Source organism: Tupaia chinensis, unplaced genomic scaffold (genome assembly GCF_000334495.1).
Source record: "Tupaia chinensis unplaced genomic scaffold, TupChi_1.0 Scaffold000394_1, whole genome shotgun sequence".
NCBI lineage: Eukaryota > Metazoa > Chordata > Mammalia > Scandentia > Tupaiidae > Tupaia > Tupaia belangeri.
The window spans coordinates 1,129,860-1,147,902 of NW_006159896.1; the positions used below are offsets into that span (position 1 = coordinate 1,129,860).

The 18,043-nt window shown below is 53.7% G+C and overlaps 1 protein-coding gene and 1 long non-coding RNA gene across 8 annotated transcripts in view; one reads left to right on the plus strand and one right to left on the minus strand.

Moving 5' to 3' along the window:
- Positions 1–18,043, minus strand: part of SPTAN1 (spectrin alpha, non-erythrocytic 1) — a 65,270-nt gene that overhangs the window by 3,282 nt on the left and 43,945 nt on the right. For 5 of the 7 annotated variants that reach the window (XM_014589981.1, XM_014589978.1, XM_014589983.2 and 2 more), the window contains 14 exons: positions 17,786–17,917; positions 17,412–17,549; positions 16,348–16,452; positions 12,305–12,513; positions 10,610–10,730; positions 10,259–10,380; positions 9,538–9,670; positions 7,815–7,913; positions 6,082–6,241; positions 5,503–5,579; positions 4,844–5,053; positions 3,618–3,914; positions 2,378–2,490; positions 1,963–1,980 (listed from right to left, as the gene is read on the minus strand). In XM_014589981.1, the coding sequence (XP_014445467.1) occupies positions 1,963–1,980; positions 2,378–2,490; positions 3,618–3,914; positions 4,844–5,053; positions 5,503–5,579; positions 6,082–6,241; positions 7,815–7,913; positions 9,538–9,670; positions 10,259–10,380; positions 10,610–10,730; positions 12,305–12,513; positions 16,348–16,452; positions 17,412–17,549; positions 17,786–17,917 (1,934 nt within the window). Of the gene's footprint in view, positions 1–760; positions 824–1,962; positions 1,981–2,377; positions 2,491–3,617; positions 3,915–4,843; positions 5,054–5,502; positions 5,580–6,081; positions 6,242–7,814; positions 7,914–9,537; positions 9,671–10,258; positions 10,381–10,609; positions 10,731–12,304; positions 12,514–16,347; positions 16,453–17,411; positions 17,550–17,785; positions 17,918–18,043 lie in introns of all 7 variants that reach the window. The other 2 variants (XM_014589984.1, XM_014589980.2) reach the window with 2 other exon arrangements.
- On the plus strand, positions 472–6,075 carry LOC102501557 (uncharacterized). Its single transcript, XR_001370770.1, has 3 exons — positions 472–549; positions 3,813–3,894; positions 5,584–6,075. It is a non-coding gene; the product is annotated as an uncharacterized LOC102501557 (long non-coding RNA).

The following is an 18,043-nucleotide window of genomic DNA, read 5'->3' on the forward strand; positions in this document are numbered from 1 at the left end:
CACCACGGGAACAGAGTGGCTGTACCCACTCTGCAGCCATGGGAGGGTGCAGGGAGGCTGAGCGCCTGACAGCTACCCCAGAATCTCCTGGCAGGGTCTGAGGAGGAGCCACATTCCAGGGAGAGTGGTAGCAGACCCTCAGATGGAGATGGGTGCTGGGAGACCATGACCAGATGTGGGCTCTGACCACAGCCCCAGTTCTGCCACAGGTGGGAGGCAGCTGTGTGGAGGCCCAGCTGCAGAGACGCAGCCTGGACTGTCAAGGTGGGCCTCCTTCCCAGGCTAAGTTCTGAAGAGCAGGGGCTTTGGGGAGCCACCTCGTCTTGGAATCACACAGTGTGAGGTCACAGAGGCCACCAGTGAACAAAGAAGCGAGTCAGGGTCACGTGCAGGGACCAATCTGCACGGTGCGCACGGCATTGGCGGGGTCAGCCCGGCCTCCCTGTACCAGACCTGCACCCACCTTCGAAACCTAGGGCCAGGGTGAGCTCCGAGGTCTCCCCAGTGCTCTAGCCAGACAAGACACCGGGCTTCCTCCTACCCCAGCAGGTCAGACTCAGTCACACCACGGCCCCCAGGGAAAAGCACACCCCCGGGACCTGGGAGGAGGCTGGGTGCCGGTGCAGTGGGGGGAGGGCGGACCCCTCCATCCCAAGCGGCTGAGGGCGGTGGGTTAGTCAGAAAGCAGAGCCGCCTGGGGAAGTCGAGAGTGCATTGGTAAAACCACAGTGAGGCAGAAGAGGAATAAGAGGAGAGAAACCTTCCGGACAGATCATCCCCAACTTCATACTGACAGACACGGATGACCCGGCGGTACGCTATGCTAGTCAAAGAAAAGAAACCAGATGAATACACTGCAGGCAGGGCAGGCGCGAGCACACCGAGACAGACACGCCACGAGGCCAGCTGGCCGTGCACAGGCAGGGGCCAGCGGGGCCAGGCGGGCCCAGCGGCCCCTTGGCAGCTCCCGCGGACTGGGCGAGACGGGACAGGGACTGGGAGGAGCCGAGGTGAAGGGAGCAGGACAGCTTGGAGATGAGACCGAGAGCAGACAGAGCCATGGGTGGGGAGGAGAGTCCAGCAGCAGGTGTCCTGCGGGCTCGGGCCAGACACTGCCGACTCTGGGTCCTCCATGCCCTTATCGGCATGAGCACCTGAATGGTTCGGGCGGTTTCTCCACCACCTTTACATGCCTGCTTTACCTGTCGGCCAAACCTGGGAGCGCCAGCTGAAGCCGCTGTGCTCCCAGCCCTGGCCTTTAGAGCAGGTCTGGCAGGGGTCCTGCAGAGGGTGCCCTGCAGAGGGTGCCCTGCAGAGAAGGCCCTGCCAGGTCTGGGCATACAGCCCTGTCTCCAGCACGTCACAGGAGCAGGCATTCTGCCTTCCATGCAGGCAAACTGCTCTGGCTGCCCTCCCCCCAGGGGAGAGCAAGGGCGACCACAGCCCTGGGGTGGTGCCGGGGCAGCAGCTGCCACACAGCCCTTCCCCTCAGCTGCAGAGCCACTGCATCACCCCAGCAATGTCGTCCGGGCATCATGCCACTGGCCCGTTGGAGGCTAAATCTAGTCCCGTGGACACACTGGATAAAAGAGGCAAAAGGGAAGTCCAGGAGGGTCCCAGGGGCCGAGCAGGCACAGGGACTCTTAGAGGCTGGACTCTGGCTCGAACCCCCTGGCTCCATCACTCTCCCTATCCTAAGAGAACCCCTGGAATCTGAGAAGTGCAGAGTGGCTCCCCTCCGCCAGCCGTAGGCTCTGTCGGGGACGGTGGGCTGGGGGCAAGGCACACACTCCTGGCAGGGGCTGGGGTGAGGTGGGCAGGGGAGGTGCAGGCTGCCCCGGGCAGGATGGCCCGTCCTGGGTTCCTCTGCAAGCCAGGCCATGAGGGGGCGAGGGGCTGAGGGACAAGCATACGAGACACCACCACACCACGAGCCCGGAAAAAGAAGAAGACGATATTAACCCATCGAGGAGGTACGTTCTGTGGGGAGGAGGTCCAAGCAGCCACGAGACAAGACGGTGTCCGGACAGCAGCCATCAGGAGGCAGGGGACAGAGAGGACACAGAAAGAAAGAAAACCAAGTCATCACAACCCACTCTGCACTGAGCCCTGGGCTGTTGGTGGCCGAGGTGCTGCTCCCATCCACCTGGGGGGCACCCACCCCACCCAGCTCCAACTCAGCCCACCCCTCCCGCTGGCTCCCGTGAGGTGTGCTAACCCTTCCTCCTTCATTCCCAGCATGCCTCTGCTTTAAACAAAGCTCGCTTGAGCTGGAGACTGGGCAGGGGTGGGTAGGGATGGCGGTGGGAACAGACTAGCTCAGTGGGGATGTGCTGCTCCCTGGCCCTGCCTGCCCCGGCCCTGCGAGGGCTGGCACCTGGTCTCTTGGATCCACTGGTGGAAGGCATTGGCATGCTGGGCGAACTCCTGGCGCAGCTTGTCATTCTCCTCCTGCCGCCGCTGCTCCTTCTGCAGCTCCAGCTCCCTCTCCTAGGACAGGGGGCAGATGCTACGTGCTGCAGGGCTGGCAGCCCAGGCCCTCCACAGCTGGCTCTACCCAGGACCAGACCAGTGGGCCTCGGATCAGAGGGGAGCAGCAGTAATGTTCTAAGGCTGAATAGGTCAAGAGAGAGCCCCTGGGAACCAGCAGTTAGCGTAATGGCTATGTCGGCTGGATTCCCACATAGTCGACTGCGGTTCGCGTCCCGGACCCGGTGGCTTAAAAACTCACGCCGGGCGCGTGTGCGTGCGTGCCTAAGATCCCGAGAGGAGAATGGAGGAGAAGGGATTGTGGCGTGACCATCCCACCTGGGGGGGGTGATTTCTCGCTTTCTGGCTCTATGTCTCTCTCTTGTCTGGCGAGCACATGCGCCCTTATAGAGAAAACCTCTCCAAAAAAAACAAAAGAGAGAGAGAGAGAGAGCCCCTGAGGTGCTGAGGTACTGCTTTTGTATGTAGATACTTTTTTTTGGGAGAGGCTTTTGCTATAGGGCGCATGTGCTAGCCAGGGAGACAGAAAGTGAGAAATCACCCCCCAGGGGGGATGGCCATGCTGCAATCCCTTCTCCTCCATTCTCCTCTTGGGATCTTGGGCATGCATGCACACGTGCCTGGCGTGAGTTTTAAGCCACCAGGTCCGGGACGCAAACCGCGGTCGACTACGTGGGAGTCTAGCGACATAGCCATTACGCTAACTGCTCGTTCCCGTGTAGATGCTTTTTAATAGCCCTGCTAGATAGAGTAACTTATGGAAGCGTATATTTGCATGTGTCTTTAGGGCACATGTTTTAATCACTGTTTTAAATTGGCTGCTCTCCACACTGAGGGGTTTGGGAAACCTGGGCTGTTAACCTTGCCCAAAGATGATCAGGGAAGGCGTCTGGGAGACGCCAGTCATCTCCAAATGCTTCACTGTCCTCAGCTCACAATCCCCAAGGACTCTGGCTGGTGGGGAGGAGTGAGTGGTCACAGTAGAGCAGTGAGCTTCTGGACTGACACTGGGGCAACTTCCAGAACACTAAGCCACACTGCTTCCTCCTCCTCCTGAGCCTCACTGCCCCAGCTGGAACAGGGTCTCTAGCCAGGGGCCGGACGGGCAGGGAGCAACAGTAACGCACCTTGATGATCTTCTGCAGGTTCCGCCACGTCTCTTCCAAGGCCTCCATGGTAAACCAGGTGTAGGGGTTGGAGGCCACACGGAAGCTCTTGATCTGGCGGTCCAGCTCCGCCAGCTGGTTGAAGTCAGCCTGGGCAGAGCTAAGGGAGGAGCGGAAGGCATCGTGGGCCTCACGCAAAGCTCTGATCTCTTCCAGGGAGTTGCAGCGCACCGGGTCTGTCAGGTCCTCCTCTGCGTTCTCAAACCAGCTGTTGAAGGCAGAAGCCTTCTTGGCGAAGGTCAGGAAAAGGTCCTCCACCTGCAAGCAGAGGAGGCTGATTAGGAGAGCTGGAAGGGCTGGCGGTGCCATGCCTGGGCAGGAAGGCAGGCAGTAAGGGCCCAGCTCCAGCTTCTGTCTCCTGTCTGCATGTCTCCGTTTCTGCTTTTTTTTTTTTTGAGAGGTTTTCGCCATAGGGTGCATGCGTTTGCCAGAAAGACAGAGAAAGACAGAGAGATAGAAAGCGAGAAATCACCCCCTAGGGGGGGTGGCCACGCTGCAATCCCTTCTCCTCCATCCTCCTTTCGGGATCTTGGTGCTCACATGCACACACACCCGGCATGAGTTTAAGCCATCAGATCTGGGACTTGAATTGCAGTCCACTATGTGGGAGTCCAGCGACGCCAACTAGTGGTCCCTATCTTTTTTCTTTTTTTAAAAGAGAGATTTTTGCAGGGCCGGCAGGTGGCACTGTGGTTAAGGCAGCTGGACTCCCATGTGGCTGACTGCAGTTCGAGTCCTGGACTTGGCAGCTTGTTTTTTCACTTTTCTCCTCTCTGTTTTTCTCTAGTCAAATTCAAAAAAAAAAAAAAAAAAAAAAAAAAGATTTTTGGTATATGGTGTGTGCACTCGTCAGACAGAGAGAGAGACAGGAAGCAAGAAATCATCCCCCAGGGTGGATGGCCATGCCGTAATCCCTTCTCCTCCAGGCCACGCACACACACGCTCCCAGCATGAGTTTTAGGTCGCCAGGTCCAGGACTTGAACCACAGTCAACTACATGGGAATCCAGCCACATAACCGTTAGGCCATCTGCTAGTCCCTCCACTTCTGCTTCTCCAGCTACCCTCCACCCTGGTGCACATGAACTCAGGTCTGTCCTGTGGGCTTCTGAGAGCAGCTCTGGGAAGGCCAAAGCTGCAGCTCCCGAGGTCACCATGGGGCGTGGCACCTCCCCTGGCCCACCTCACCTTGCGGAAGTGACTCTGGGCCTCTAGCAGCTTCTTCTTCCGGGTGGCTGAGTTGGCGAGGAGCTGACTCCACCTCTTCATGAGGGCAGCGTGCCGGGCCTCGATGGCCTTGGACTGGACGTGCTTGGCGGCCAGCAGCTGGTCTTTGAGGGCAGTGATGTTGGCGATGCCTTCTTGCTGGAAGGCCTGCAGTCCGGCATCAAAGGTCTCCTGCAACCAGGAGCGATAAGCCATTGCAGGGACTGTGAGGCCAGAACTCACTCTTCTGGGGACACCAGCAGCTGCCAGCCCGGAGTCTCCACCTCGTGGTGACACTTAGCCACGCCTGCCCTCCCACGTTCCCACTCCCCCATCCACTTTCAGCTCACCCCTCTTGATTTCACATAGAGACCTGCGCCACTGACCCCCACCCATGGGGGTGTCCTCGATCTAAGTCCACAGTGCCCGCCCTGTTGGCACCCAGCAGACTGTACAGACATCTGGCTATAGGCTGGTGTCCCACTAGTCTGGAAGCTTCCTGTGGCTCAGGACTGGATCTTGTCCACTGCTGCATGCCCGGGGCCTCCCCAAAGCAGTCGATGTCTCAGCGAAGGGTGCCAACCATCAGCCCGCTGGCAGGAAGTGCTGTTTGTACACACGATCAAGTGCCCACGACTGACCTGTTTGGTGAGGAGAGTCTGGACAGAGGACAGATCTCGGCCATAATCATCTGTCTTCAAACTGTTCTCCTTCTCACCTAGGAACCAAGTGCAGGACAGAGTTCACCCCGTTCAGTGTCATGACGTGGAGTAATAGCCGGGCAAACCATTATCTGGCACACACTTAAGCTGCAATATTACAACAGCAGTCTCTGGAGGCCACAGTAGCTGTCTCCTCCTCCCTGCACACCAGGCTCTGCCTCATCTATGCCCCAGAGAGCTCTGCCAGTCAGTCCTATGTGTGCTTCAGTCACCAGTGTGTCACTGAGACTGCCCAGGACACCAGAATCCAGGAGCCGGCTGGCCCCTCGAGCAGGGTAGCCAGCAGGACGGGTGTGGCCCCCTCTGCCATGCCTGCGAGGTTCCTGCTGTGCCCTTGTTCTAGTACCCTGCACACCAGCCCAGCACCAGGCACCATGGCAGGCCCACTGTCATCACCTCTGCAGAGGAAAACCAACGGCGTGGGAAGCAGACACGCTGTGGCTCTGAACAGCTGTCCTGTCTGGGATCAGAAGCCAGGTCTAGCAGAGCCGCACTCACCGATCCAGGACTCCACCACGTCGGCCTTCCAGTTGAACTGCAGGAAGGCTGAGTTCTCGTCTAGCTTCGCCTTCCTCTGGGCGGCAGCTCTCTCCAGGTCCGCCACCTTCCCGTTCAGGCCCTTCATCTTGGAAGAGATGTTCTCCTCGTGGTGGTTGTTCTGGGATGTGAAGGGAAGCACACACAGGTCAGAGAAGACACCTTGGGATGGCTGCTCTTCACAGTGGAGCTCAGAAGGAGGAGCACGCCAACGTTTTAAGTTACAATGATGTACATCAGCCGTGATAGCAAAAAAACTAGAGTAGGCCTACATAACCTACCCCAGAGACTAGAATAAAACAATGGCTCCGGGGACCAGCAGTTAGAGTAATGGCTATGTCACTGGACTCCCATGTAGTTGACTGCGGTTCACGTCCCGGACCTGGTGGCCTAAAACTCACGCCGGGCACATGTGCGTGCATGCCCAAGATCTGAGAGGAGAGTGGAGAAGGGATTGCGGTGTGGCCATCCCTCTTGGGGGGGGGGATTTCTCACTTTCTGTCTCTCTGTCTCTGGCTGGCTGGTGAGCCTATGCACCCTATAGCAAAAATCTCTCAAAAACAAACAAACAAACAAACAAACAAAAACAAAAACAAAAAAGAAAAACAAAAAACAATGGCTCCGAAGAGTGTTGTGACACTACAGACGTGTTAGATGGTTAGGCCAAAACACATTAGTTAGGTCTTGGTGAAAACCACATTTGAGGAGCCAGTAGGTGGCGTGGTGGTTAAGGTGGCTGGACTCCTACGTGGCTGACTGTTATTCGGGTCCTGGACCTGGCGGCTTGAAAAATCACACCAGATGTATGTGTGTTATGCATAAAAACCCATGAGAGTGAAGAAAAAGGGACTGCAGCATGGTTATCCTCTAGAGGGTGATTTCTCAAGTCCCCTCTCACTGTCTCCCTCCAGTGAGTACACAATCCCTAAGGCAAAAATCCTTAAAAACAAAACCCTATTTGAGAACGCAAAAGGGGTCTTTAAAAAGCTCAGAGGGCAACTGGTGGTGCAGAAGTCAAGGCTGCTGGATCCCGCAGCGCAGACTGCCGCGTCTCAAACCCAGCGACTTGAGGAACATGCTGGGCATGTGTAGGTACATGGTCAAAATCCCAAGAGGAGGTGGAGGAGACTGGATTGTGGATTAGCCTCCCTCAATTGGGAGAGGAGGTGCTTTCTCACTTTCTGCTAAGCACACGCGCTCTCCAGAAAACTTAAACGAAGGCTTATACAGAGAAAGGAGCGCAAGAGCAGCATCTGGAGAGTGTCAATGCCTAGGACAACTAGGGACGCATCTTTGTTTACTTAATTAAGGCAGAAAAATGTGTGTGTGTGTGTGTGTATGTATTTTACTTTCTTTCCAAAACTGCTGGGGCGGAGATTTAAACCACGTCGGCCACATGGGATCCTACTCCCTAAGCACGGGGCTTAAACGCTGTACTCCAGGGTCAGCCCTAAGGCAGGAAAGACAAGCGCTGTGAGTCACTTTACCAACTAGCCTCAAAAAAGGGGACAATATCCATCTCACTGGTTCTCTGCTCTTCACAAAAAAAACCAGAAAGGAAGCCATTGTTGGTCTCCATGCAAACCTTGTTTCGGTGATCATTCAAGAGACAGGCTCTGCGGGGCGATGGTGACACCAGCACACGGTGTCCGCATGAGGACAAGGCCTTATCAGGGCCTAGTGGCCAGGCTCACCTTCTTGATGAGGTCCTGTCCGTTCGTGCAGACATCATTCACACGATCCTTGTGGACAGTGAAGTCGGTTTCGAAAGCTTCGTGTTTCTTCAGTAAGCCCTGCAGTGGGAGCGGGAAGGCCAGCTACTGAGACCCGGGCTGGTGCCATGGGTTAGGTCCCAGAGCCAGAGGTGACAAACTGACTCAACACACACATATCACTGGCAAGCTGGGGAACAGGAGAGTCAAGAGTCTCGCCAACAGACAATTATAAAAACAGGAGGCAGCATGGCCGACCAGCAGAGGGGTGGGCGGGAGAAGCCACAGTCAGAAGGCCCTCGATGGGGCTAAGCTGGTGCTGTGGACCACGTGGCATCCCTCTGAGGCAAGGCCTGAGCACACACAAGCTCAAGGCCAACACCCAACACAACGAAGACACTTTCTTCCAAGGTCTAACCTGAGCACCGCCTAAGGAACCTGTACGCCTTCCCTTTCCTGAGTACAATTTAGGCCCTGGGGATGACACCCTCATGCTGTTCCCAGGGGCCCGACTAGGTGCTGGGTGGGAAATCACAGGTTCTACACGCTCTACTGACATCCTGGTCGGCCCAGACACTCAGTGTGAGGAAGGTGGCTCAGAGGAACGCACGTCGCTTCCACATGTGGTGGCAGGCATTTAGGAACACGTGCCCACAAGTTTGTGGCAACTCCTATCCAGAGGGAGCCTCCTCATCCCTGTGACTGGGCTGCTTGGGATGTGCTCTGACCGCGGGTGCAGTGAGGATGATGCTGGGCGGTGCCTTCAGACACCGGGCAGCTTCTTCCTCTGCCTCTCTGAATGCTGCTGACAGGGATAGGCCTGGCCTGGCCCATCCGCTGCAGGAAGGAGGTGGAGTGAGCGGAATGGAGTGAGCGGAACTGAAGTGCTGGCTCCCTCTGCCTGAATGTAGTGGCAGGAGGGGTCTCATGGAGCAGCAGAGAAGAGGGTACCAACTCAAGGAGGCATGGGAGGCAGGAAATGGTGGTGGTTCTGAGCCACTGGCTTTAGGTCGGACGCCACACAGCCAGAGCAGACCAACGAGGGGAGTACGCTCTGCACCGAGCTGTGACCCCCTACAGCGCTGCTAAGTCCTGACTTCTGTGTCCTGTGACCACAGCTGTGGAACAGGAGCTATGGAGGGGTCACCTGGAAATTAAGGTGGTCATTATGGTGGGCCCTAATCCAACATGACCATGTCCTTAGAAGAGGGAAACCTGGATACAGTCGCACCCAGAGAGGAAGGCATGAAGACACAGACTCGGAGGGAAGGGCCACGTGAAAACAGGCAGAGGCAGGAAGGAAATGGCATAGCCCAGGACACCTGCGTCTACCAGAAGCAGGCAGAGGCCAGGAAGGAGTCTCCTCTATGGCTTCTGTGACTCGCAGCCTTTGGAACCGTCGATGATAAACTACTGCTGTTTTACGCCACTGAGCCTATGGAGACTTGCTAGCACGAATCAGGAAACTGGGACCCGGTACCAGTGACCGTGGTCCTACCACTGCTGACTGACAGGTCCACAGACGGCTGGCCGAGCCACGCCACTGCGTCTACAGAGGTGCAGTGTCCAGCTGTGAGACCTGGAGGGCTAACGCCCATACTGAGACCTTGGCACTGGCGCTGGGCCTAGTCCTGGTTAAAGCAGGGCCATTTGACAAATGACAGCTGCTGAGAGGGAAGGCAGGTGGAGCTTCCACCTCTCCTACCTGGATAGCAGCAAGAGTGTCTCCGTAGTCCTCGCTGGCCACCAGGGTCATTTTCTCATTGATCCAGGCTTCCTCCTCTTCCACGTTGGCTACAAACTGCTGGTATTCCAGGGACTCTTCTAGCCGCTGACCCCTGTCGGGAGTGGAAGAAAGTCAACCCTAATGTCCTCTAACTCAGATTCTGGCAGTTCACGTGAGCTTAAGCACAGCCACAGATGGCATAATGGTTCTGCTGCTGGACTCCCATGTAGTCAACGGCAGTTCGAATCCCAGACCTTGTGACCCTCACACCGGGCACGTGTGTGTACATGCCCAAGATCCCGAGATGAGAACAGAAGGGAAGGGAATGAGGCGTGGCCATCCCTCAAGGGGTGATTTTTTGCTGTCTGTCTCTCCAGCGGACACACATGCCCTATAGCAGGAATCTCTCTCAAAGAAGTAAGAGATAACCACAAAGCAGGGGGAGGCAGGTGAGCGGCTGAGCCAGGCCTCCTCTGTGACAGAGTGGCAAGGGTGCACCTCCTCCCGAGGCTCACGTCGCACACAGAATCCAGCTCCACGTGATGGCACCAGCCCAGTGTGGGCGCTCAAAGGTGGCTCTGGAGCAAACTGACCACGGCACTTGCAGGTCCAAGAAAATGCCCAACGCAGTCAAGCAGGCCACTGGCCTCACCTCTACCTGAGGGGAGGACGGCTGATCCCCTCCTACCCGGGCACTCACCGGGCGGCTGCCAGCTGCCTCAGCTCCTTCCAGTGCTCCACGAACTGGGCCAGGCGCTGCTGGATCTCCTCCTTCCCGATGGTGTTGTCATCACTAAGCCTCTTCCCAGTGTCCAGGACACCCTGACAGAAAACGATCAGATCAATAGCGGGTGGTCCTACGAGGCTGGCTTCGAGGTGTCTCTGTCTCAAGACTCCCAAGGAAAGGCCTCATCAGACTCAGAGCACCTTCCTAGTTTGGGTGGAAGGTCAGGAGCCTTTGTGGATGGACAAGCCAAGGGTGTCTGCATCGCTGCATGGGTGCCCGGCTGCACCTGGAGCCTCTGCCCTGGCAGCTGCAAGCCCTGCTCACCTGAATGGCTGGCTCGTGCGCAGCCAGCTCAGCCTCCAGCCGCTTGTGCTTCTTCCTCAGGTTCTGCACACCTGTTAGGTCTCGGCCGTAGTCCTCGGAGCTCACCAGCAGCTTCTTCTCCCTGCACGAGGAAGGCAGCACAGGCAGGCTCGGTACCTCCCTCTCCATCGAAGGTGTGGGTCAGAAAAGCTGTGATGTCACCGCCCGCACGACCTTGCCCACGTCCATGTCCACCTCTCTCCAGGAAAAGCCATGCCAGGTTTCTGGAAAATAGAAACCTTTTCCTCCCGAATGGGCATGGTCCCAGCATCTCCTCTGTCCCTGTCTGTATCTGAGGCATACCCTGCATGGGTCCCCACTCTGGGGGTTCAGGGAGGGCACTGGAGAGCAGGAACAACCGCTGGCACTGCTGTAGGACCCGCTGGAGCACATCTGTGCACAGACCATATGCCTGTCCACGCCCAGACAGGGAGGAGGATTCTTTTAAGATGTAAAGAAATGAGGAATTAAGACAGGGTCTTAGGACCAGCAGTTAGCATAATGGCTATGTCGCTGGACTCTCATGTAGTCAACCGCAGTTCGCGTCCCGGACCCGGTGGCTTAAACTCACGCCGGGCCCGTGTGCGTGCGTGCCCAAGATCCCAAAGAGGAGAATGGAGGAGAAGGGATTACGGCGTGACCATCCCCTCTGGGGGGTGATTTCTCACTTTCTGTCTCTCTTTGTCTGTCTGGAGAGCGCACATGCCCTACAGTAAAAACCTCTCAAAAAAAAAAAAAGACAGGGTCTTGTCCTTAGAAGTGGTCTGGAGGGAGCCAGCAGGTGGTGTGGTGGATAAGGCACTGACTCTCACCCGGCGCACTGCAGTCCGAGTCCCGGACTCAGAGGTTTGAAAATCAATCCTGGAGATGTGCACATGTGCCCCCAATCCAGAGAGATTGGGAGAGAAGGGATTATGGTGTGGCCATGCCCTCTCACCCCGAGGGGTGATTCGTCTCTCTCTCTCCAGCAAGTACAGACGCCCTATGGCAAAATCCTTGAGAAAAATAAGTGGTCTGTTGGACTGGCCAGAGGTGCAGGGGTTCAAGGACCTGGACCCCACGTGGCCAACCAGGCAGTGTGAGTGCAGACCCGGTGTCTTGAGAAATACGCCAGGTGCGTGTGTGCCCAAAATCCCAAGAAGAGAATGGGAATGGGACTGCAGCGTGGTCATCCCTCTGAAAGGTGATTTCTTACTTTCCCTCTCTCTGGGGAGTGTGTGCACCTGTATCCAAAAAAAAAAAGCAGTCTGTTTCCATGCTACATCAATTAGAAGAGTCACACTGACATTTTGGGCGTAGAGGTGGGAGGAGATTTTAAAACAACTCCCCATCCTTGAAGAGTGATCACCCCCCACAGGCCACGCCCGGGGAGGCCAGCGCAGAGCCTAGTGCAGGCATGTGGCTCACTGCTGCGAGGGGCCGCGGCCGGGCACTATCGCTGCACCCTGCGACAGCAGCAGAAGCAAAGCGTCCCAGAGAACAGTGCAGCAGAGCTGGGACCCACTGGCAGGGTTTCTGAGCGTGTGCCCTCAGTTACGCTTCACAGCCTTGCCATCACAGGCCAGGGCAGGCTGAAACGTGCCCCTGTGCAGTCAGCCGTGGCTCCGTCACCTGCTCGCGTAGCCTCGGGCCGTCTACAAGGCCCAGAACACATACTTGATCCAGGACTCCTCGTCGTCCATGTCCCGGAAGAACTGGTGTAGGCGATGGGACTCGTTCAGCTTGGCTCGCCGGGAGGCCGCCATGCTCTTAATCTTCTGGAAGCGCCCATTGATGGTGTCCCGTTTGTCTTTCACTTGGGAGGTGTCGAAGGCACTGCTAGTCATGAGGCTGTCTGCTTGGTTGTTCAGGTCCTTCAGGCGATCCTGGGGCAGGGACACGAGGAAGGGTCAGAAATGTGGGTCTGCGTGAACATCTGTTCGGAAACACACGGGCATTCCTTGTCCAGGCAGAGTGTGGGTATTCTCAAGGTGGGGTACGCAGAGCCCTAGGGTCTGAGGTCAAAGCTTTTTTTTAAATAAGATTCAGTGCACCTTTTTTTACTGTGTGGACACCTATCCTGGGTGTGCAAAAGCAATGAAGGAGGAGAGGGGGAGTGCTGGTGCCTCAGCTCCAGTCAGGGGCAGAATGAAGCAGCAGAGACTAATTCTTCACTGCTGCCCATCACAATAAAAAATGGTTTCAGGGTTAGGTAGTGGTGTAGCGGTAATGTACCTGGACCCACATGGGAGAGGTCCTGGGTTCACGACCTGACCCCGCCTTGAGCAAGCCAGGCACATGAGCGTGTGCCCATGATCTGGGCCGGCTGAGCCTGGGATGCACTGGGCTGTGAAGACCTATTACAGGTCTCTCTCTCTTTCTCTCTTTTGGAAGAAATAAATAAACTAAAAAAGTTAAAAGCAGGACTGACAGGTGGCATGGTAGTTAAGGGTGCTTAACTCCCACATGGCAGACCATGGTTTGAGTCCCAGACCTGGCAGCTCGCTTTCTCATATTCCCTCTCTCTCTCTCTCTCACCCTGTCCTCTGGTCAAATTAAAATAAATAAAATAAATAAATAAATAGGGGCTGACAGGTGGCGTGGTGGTTAATGGTGCTGGGCTCCCACATGGTTCGACTCTCAGACCTGGTGGCTTGCTTTCTCTCTCTCTTACTTGATCCTTCTGTCCCTCTCTGGTCAAATTAACAATAAATAAATAAAAGTTAAATAAATAAATAAAATAAAGTTAAATATAAAGCAATTCTTTTTAAAACTTTTTATTATTATTTTATTTAACTTTATTCATTTAATTTGACCAGAGAGGGAAAGAAGGATCAAATGAGAGAGAGAGAAAGTGAGAAAGCAAGCCGCAAGCTGCCAGGTCTGGGACTCGAACCAGCCAGCCATGTGGAGTCCAGCACACCCTTAACCACCATGCCTCCTGCCGGCCCCAATCAAATATTTATTTAAAAAAAAAAAAAAAGGGGAAAAAGAAAGCCGCAAGCTGCCAGGTCTGGGACTCGAACCAGCCAGCCATGTGGAGTCCAGCACACCCTTAACCACCATGCCTCCTGCCGGCCCCAATCAAATATTTATTTAAAAAAAAAAAAAAAAAGGGGAAAAAGAAAGCCGCAAGCTGCCAGGTCTGGGACTCGAACCAGCCAGCCATGTGGAGTCCAGCACACCCTTAACCACCATGCCTCCTGCCGGCCCCAATAAAACAATTATTTAAAAAAAAAAAAAAAAGTTGAAAGGTATTTCACTTAGGAAGCAACAAAAGTTAATTTTATTAAATCCCTATCCATTTTTACTTTAAAGAACAAACTATGGTCATTCAGACTAAAGTATCTGACAGTTACTCTGTCTACAATGAACAATCTTACCTCAGAGACAACTGACAGTTTGCTAATGATACAACTTGAACTTCCTTGAAAAAATTTACAATTTTGTAAAATATATATCCACCATGACCTCGATGTTTTTTAAAATTATTTTTTATTTAATTTTATTTATTCATTCATTTTTTTAATTTGACCAGAGAGAGAGAGGGGAAGGGAGGGGGGGAGGGAGGGAGGGAGGGAAAGTGAGAAAGCAAGCCACCAAGTCTGGGACTCGAACCGTGGGCAGCCACGTGGAAGTGCCCAGCACCTTAGCCACCACACCATCTGCTGGTCCTGATGGTTTTTTAATATGTAAAGATTTTTCTCATGAGATTGGTGTTGATATTAATGAACATGAAATTTGGAGTCATGGTACCAGCAGATTGCACAATAGTTCCATTGCTAGACGCCCACATAGTCAACCCTGGTTTGAGTCTCAGACCATGCAGGGTGCCTGTGTGTGTGTGCCCAAAATCCTGAGAGGAGAATGAAGAAGAAGGGACTGTGGTGTGGCCATTACCCCTGGGGAGGGTGATTTCTCGCTTTCTGTCTCTGGCGAGTATATATGCATTATAGCAAAAAAAAAAAAAAAAAAAGAAAGAAAAAGAAAAAGATCTCTCAAAAAAAAAAAAAAGAGGAAGTTTGGGGTTAAAAAATTTAAAAAAACCACGTGGAAGTGCCCAGCACCTTAGCCACCACACCATCTGCTGGTCCTGATGGTTTTTTAATATGTAAAGATTTTTCTCATGAGATTGGTGTTGATATTAATGAACATGAAATTTGGAGTCATGGTACCAGCAGATTGCACAATAGTTCCATTGCTAGACGCCCACATAGTCAACCCTGGTTTGAGTCTCAGACCATGCAGGGTGCCTGTGTGTGTGTGCCCAAAATCCTGAGAGGAGAATGAAGAAGAAGGGACTGTGGTGTGGCCATTACCCCTGGGGAGGGTGATTTCTCGCTTTCTGTCTCTGGCGAGTATATATGCATTATAGCAAAAAAAAAAAAAAAGAAAAGAAAGAAAAAGAAAAAGATCTCTCAAAAAAAAAAAAAAGAGGAAGTTTGGTGTTATACAATTTAAAACACTGAGAACCAACATCCAACATGCAGAACTCAGCAAACTCACGTTAGCAAAATAAGCCACGCTTGATGTCACAAATCCACAGTCCAAGACAGACTGGTGGATCTTCATATAATTAAGTATGAAAACCTGATTGACAGAGTTTCAGCGTCGACAAGACCATTTTGCAACTAACCTTTAACTACCACTTACTGACATTGGTGGCCATCAGAGAAGACACGCAGTTACCTGAATTAGAATATTCCTCCCTTTTCTAACTGCCTAGGAGGCAGTACCCTCATATACAACAGGCCACGTGAACCGAGCTCAGAAGCAGCAGGAGCATACATGTCTAGGATTAGACTGGGCTGTTAAGAGGCGCACAGATGTGACCTATGATATCCTTCTTGCTGCATTCTTGTCCCCCTTGTCACCGTTTATCGAAAATGTTAAATTTGTAACGGTTTGTGATCTGAAGTGAGTTAACTTTTTTTTTTTTTGAGAGTTTTATGCTGTTGGGTGTGTGCGCTCACCAGAAAAACAAAGAGACAGAGACAGAAAGTGAGAAATCAGCCCCTGGGGGGATGGCCACGCAGCAATCCCTTCTCCTCCATTCTCCTCTTGGGATCTTGGGCACGCACGCACACATGCCCAGTGTTGTTTAAGCCACTGGGTCCGGGACTTGAACCACAGAGTCCAGCAACATAGCCATTATGCCATCTGCTGGTCCCCTTATCCATTTTTATATGTACTCATTTGTGTGCGTCTGAGTGTATGTATGTAGTTCCCTGCAGTTTTATTCTGGGTACAGATTCATGTGACCACCAAAATCAGAACACAGGCGTCCTGACAACACAAAACTCCTCTTTGGAGGGGTACCCACTTGTCTGTTCTCCAGCTCTATAATTCTGTCATTTCCAAGATGGTACATAAACAGAATGACACAGTGCTATGGCTCGAGCGTGTCCTCCCAAGTTACATGGTAGAAACGGAATCTTCAATCCAAGCGTTTTCAGAGTGGTTGCCAGAGTGCATGTGCACCCACTAGAGAGACTGAGAGAGGGGGAGGGGGAAGCACCCCTTGTGGGGGAGGCCACATAACAGAATCTCTGATGGGTTAATACCTATTCAGAGTGTAACCACCCTTAGACCACAGTGTGTGAGAACAACTACTCGAAGTGGCAGCCACTACTCTCCTTCCTCCAATGTGCTACTTCTCCTTTGGAGTCACGCAGAACTGAGTCCCCCCACCAGGGCCTGGCCTTGCCCCCTCTGCTCACCTCATGGGCAGATATGTCTGCCTCTAGCAGTTGATGCTTTTTTAGCAGGTTGTTCACAGAAGCCAGGTCTTTGCCGTAATCTTCAGATGCCAGAAGGGCCTCCACCTGGCAGTGGAAACATGGAGGGAAAGGCACTGCATGGAGTACCCGTGAGAGTCGGGGGACCCAGGAGGCCCAGACAGTATCTGCGTCTCAGTCTGGAGAGCTGAATCCTTTTCCATCACTAGTTATCACTGTTACACCCACTCGGCCAGTCTCAGTCTGCCAGGCCCAGGGAGCAATCCCCTCCATCAAACACAAACGCAAGAGCCTATCATTCAAACACAATGGCTAAAGGCAGAGGTCCCCCCCCTTCGCTGAGGCATGATGGAGACGTGCACAGTAATCTCACTTCTGGGCAGCTCCCTATGGAGAGTCAGCTCTGGGCAGAGACTAAAATGCACACTCACCCCAGAGCTGGGGACACCTGACTGCCCAGCAACACGGAAATGGCTAAATTAGGGGCTCTAAGATGGACTTCCAGTTATTCAAACACTTAGGAAGAATTTTTAGTGCTAACACAGCCCATACATACTAATGAAAAGGTACATTGTGAACTCAAGCACATATAAAAAAGTGTATCTACACAATACTTGTGGACAAGAAATACTCTCAAGTGCTGACAGTGTAGTCTATAAAATGTTCTATCTTTACATTCTCTATACTTTTCAAATTTCCTACAAAAGAATGCTTCCTAGCTTTGGTCCCCGGCCTCCCTGCCATTCTGGTTTCTACCCTGGCACAGACCTGCCCACACTGTCTGTCGCCAAGACACCATTCTCCTCTGATGTGTATCCCTACAGACTAGAGGGAACTACAGTCCCAGCCCCACCAGGAGTCAGCTCTTCCCTGAGCGTCCACTCCCTCTGCTCTGAATGCCTTACAGCACACACGACTGTTAAGGACCACTACTGGGGCTTTCTGCTGGGGCTACCCTATCTGACGAGCCCTGCCTTCTCCTGGGTTGGACTTGCTGACTGATGAGCGACTCCTCGCGGGTGGGAAGGGAAAGCACTCAGCATTACCTCCGAGAGCCAGAAGTCAAAGTCCTTGATGCCAGTGTTGAAGTTCTGCTGCTTGTTGGCTTCCTTCAGTTTCTGGCTCTTCTCGGCTGACTTCTGCACCAGAAACTGCCACTGGTCGGCCAGGGCAGCCAGGCGGGCCTGGGGAGGGAAGGGGCCATCAGAGATGGTGACGTTTATGAAGCACATCCCCCTCCTAAAGCCTGATTTGAGATCATGAAGAGAGAATGTGAAACACTCAGGAGCCACCTCACTGGCAATCCCCACTTGTAACGAAGCCAACAGGCTGCTCGCCCGTTCATTTCCTCAGGTATCGCGAAGTCCTCCTCGAGCTGACAGTAACCAGGGGCCAGGAGGAGCAGCCTGGCAGGCCATACCTTGACGGCGTCCTCACTGCCAGCACAGGCCCCACGCTCGATGAGGGAGTTGCCCATGTCAATGACCCCGCGGATCCGGTCGGCGTTGGCGTGCAGCTCTGCTTCGAAGGCCTGGTGCTTCTGGTGCTTGCTCTAAAGATACAGAGAACCATCTTTCAAAACCACAAAACCAGCTCAGGCCAAATTACATCTTCTCAAGAAGAAGGGGTTCTTAGAAGGGAAGGAGGGACTGGTGATCAACCTAGAGAACTGGGACAA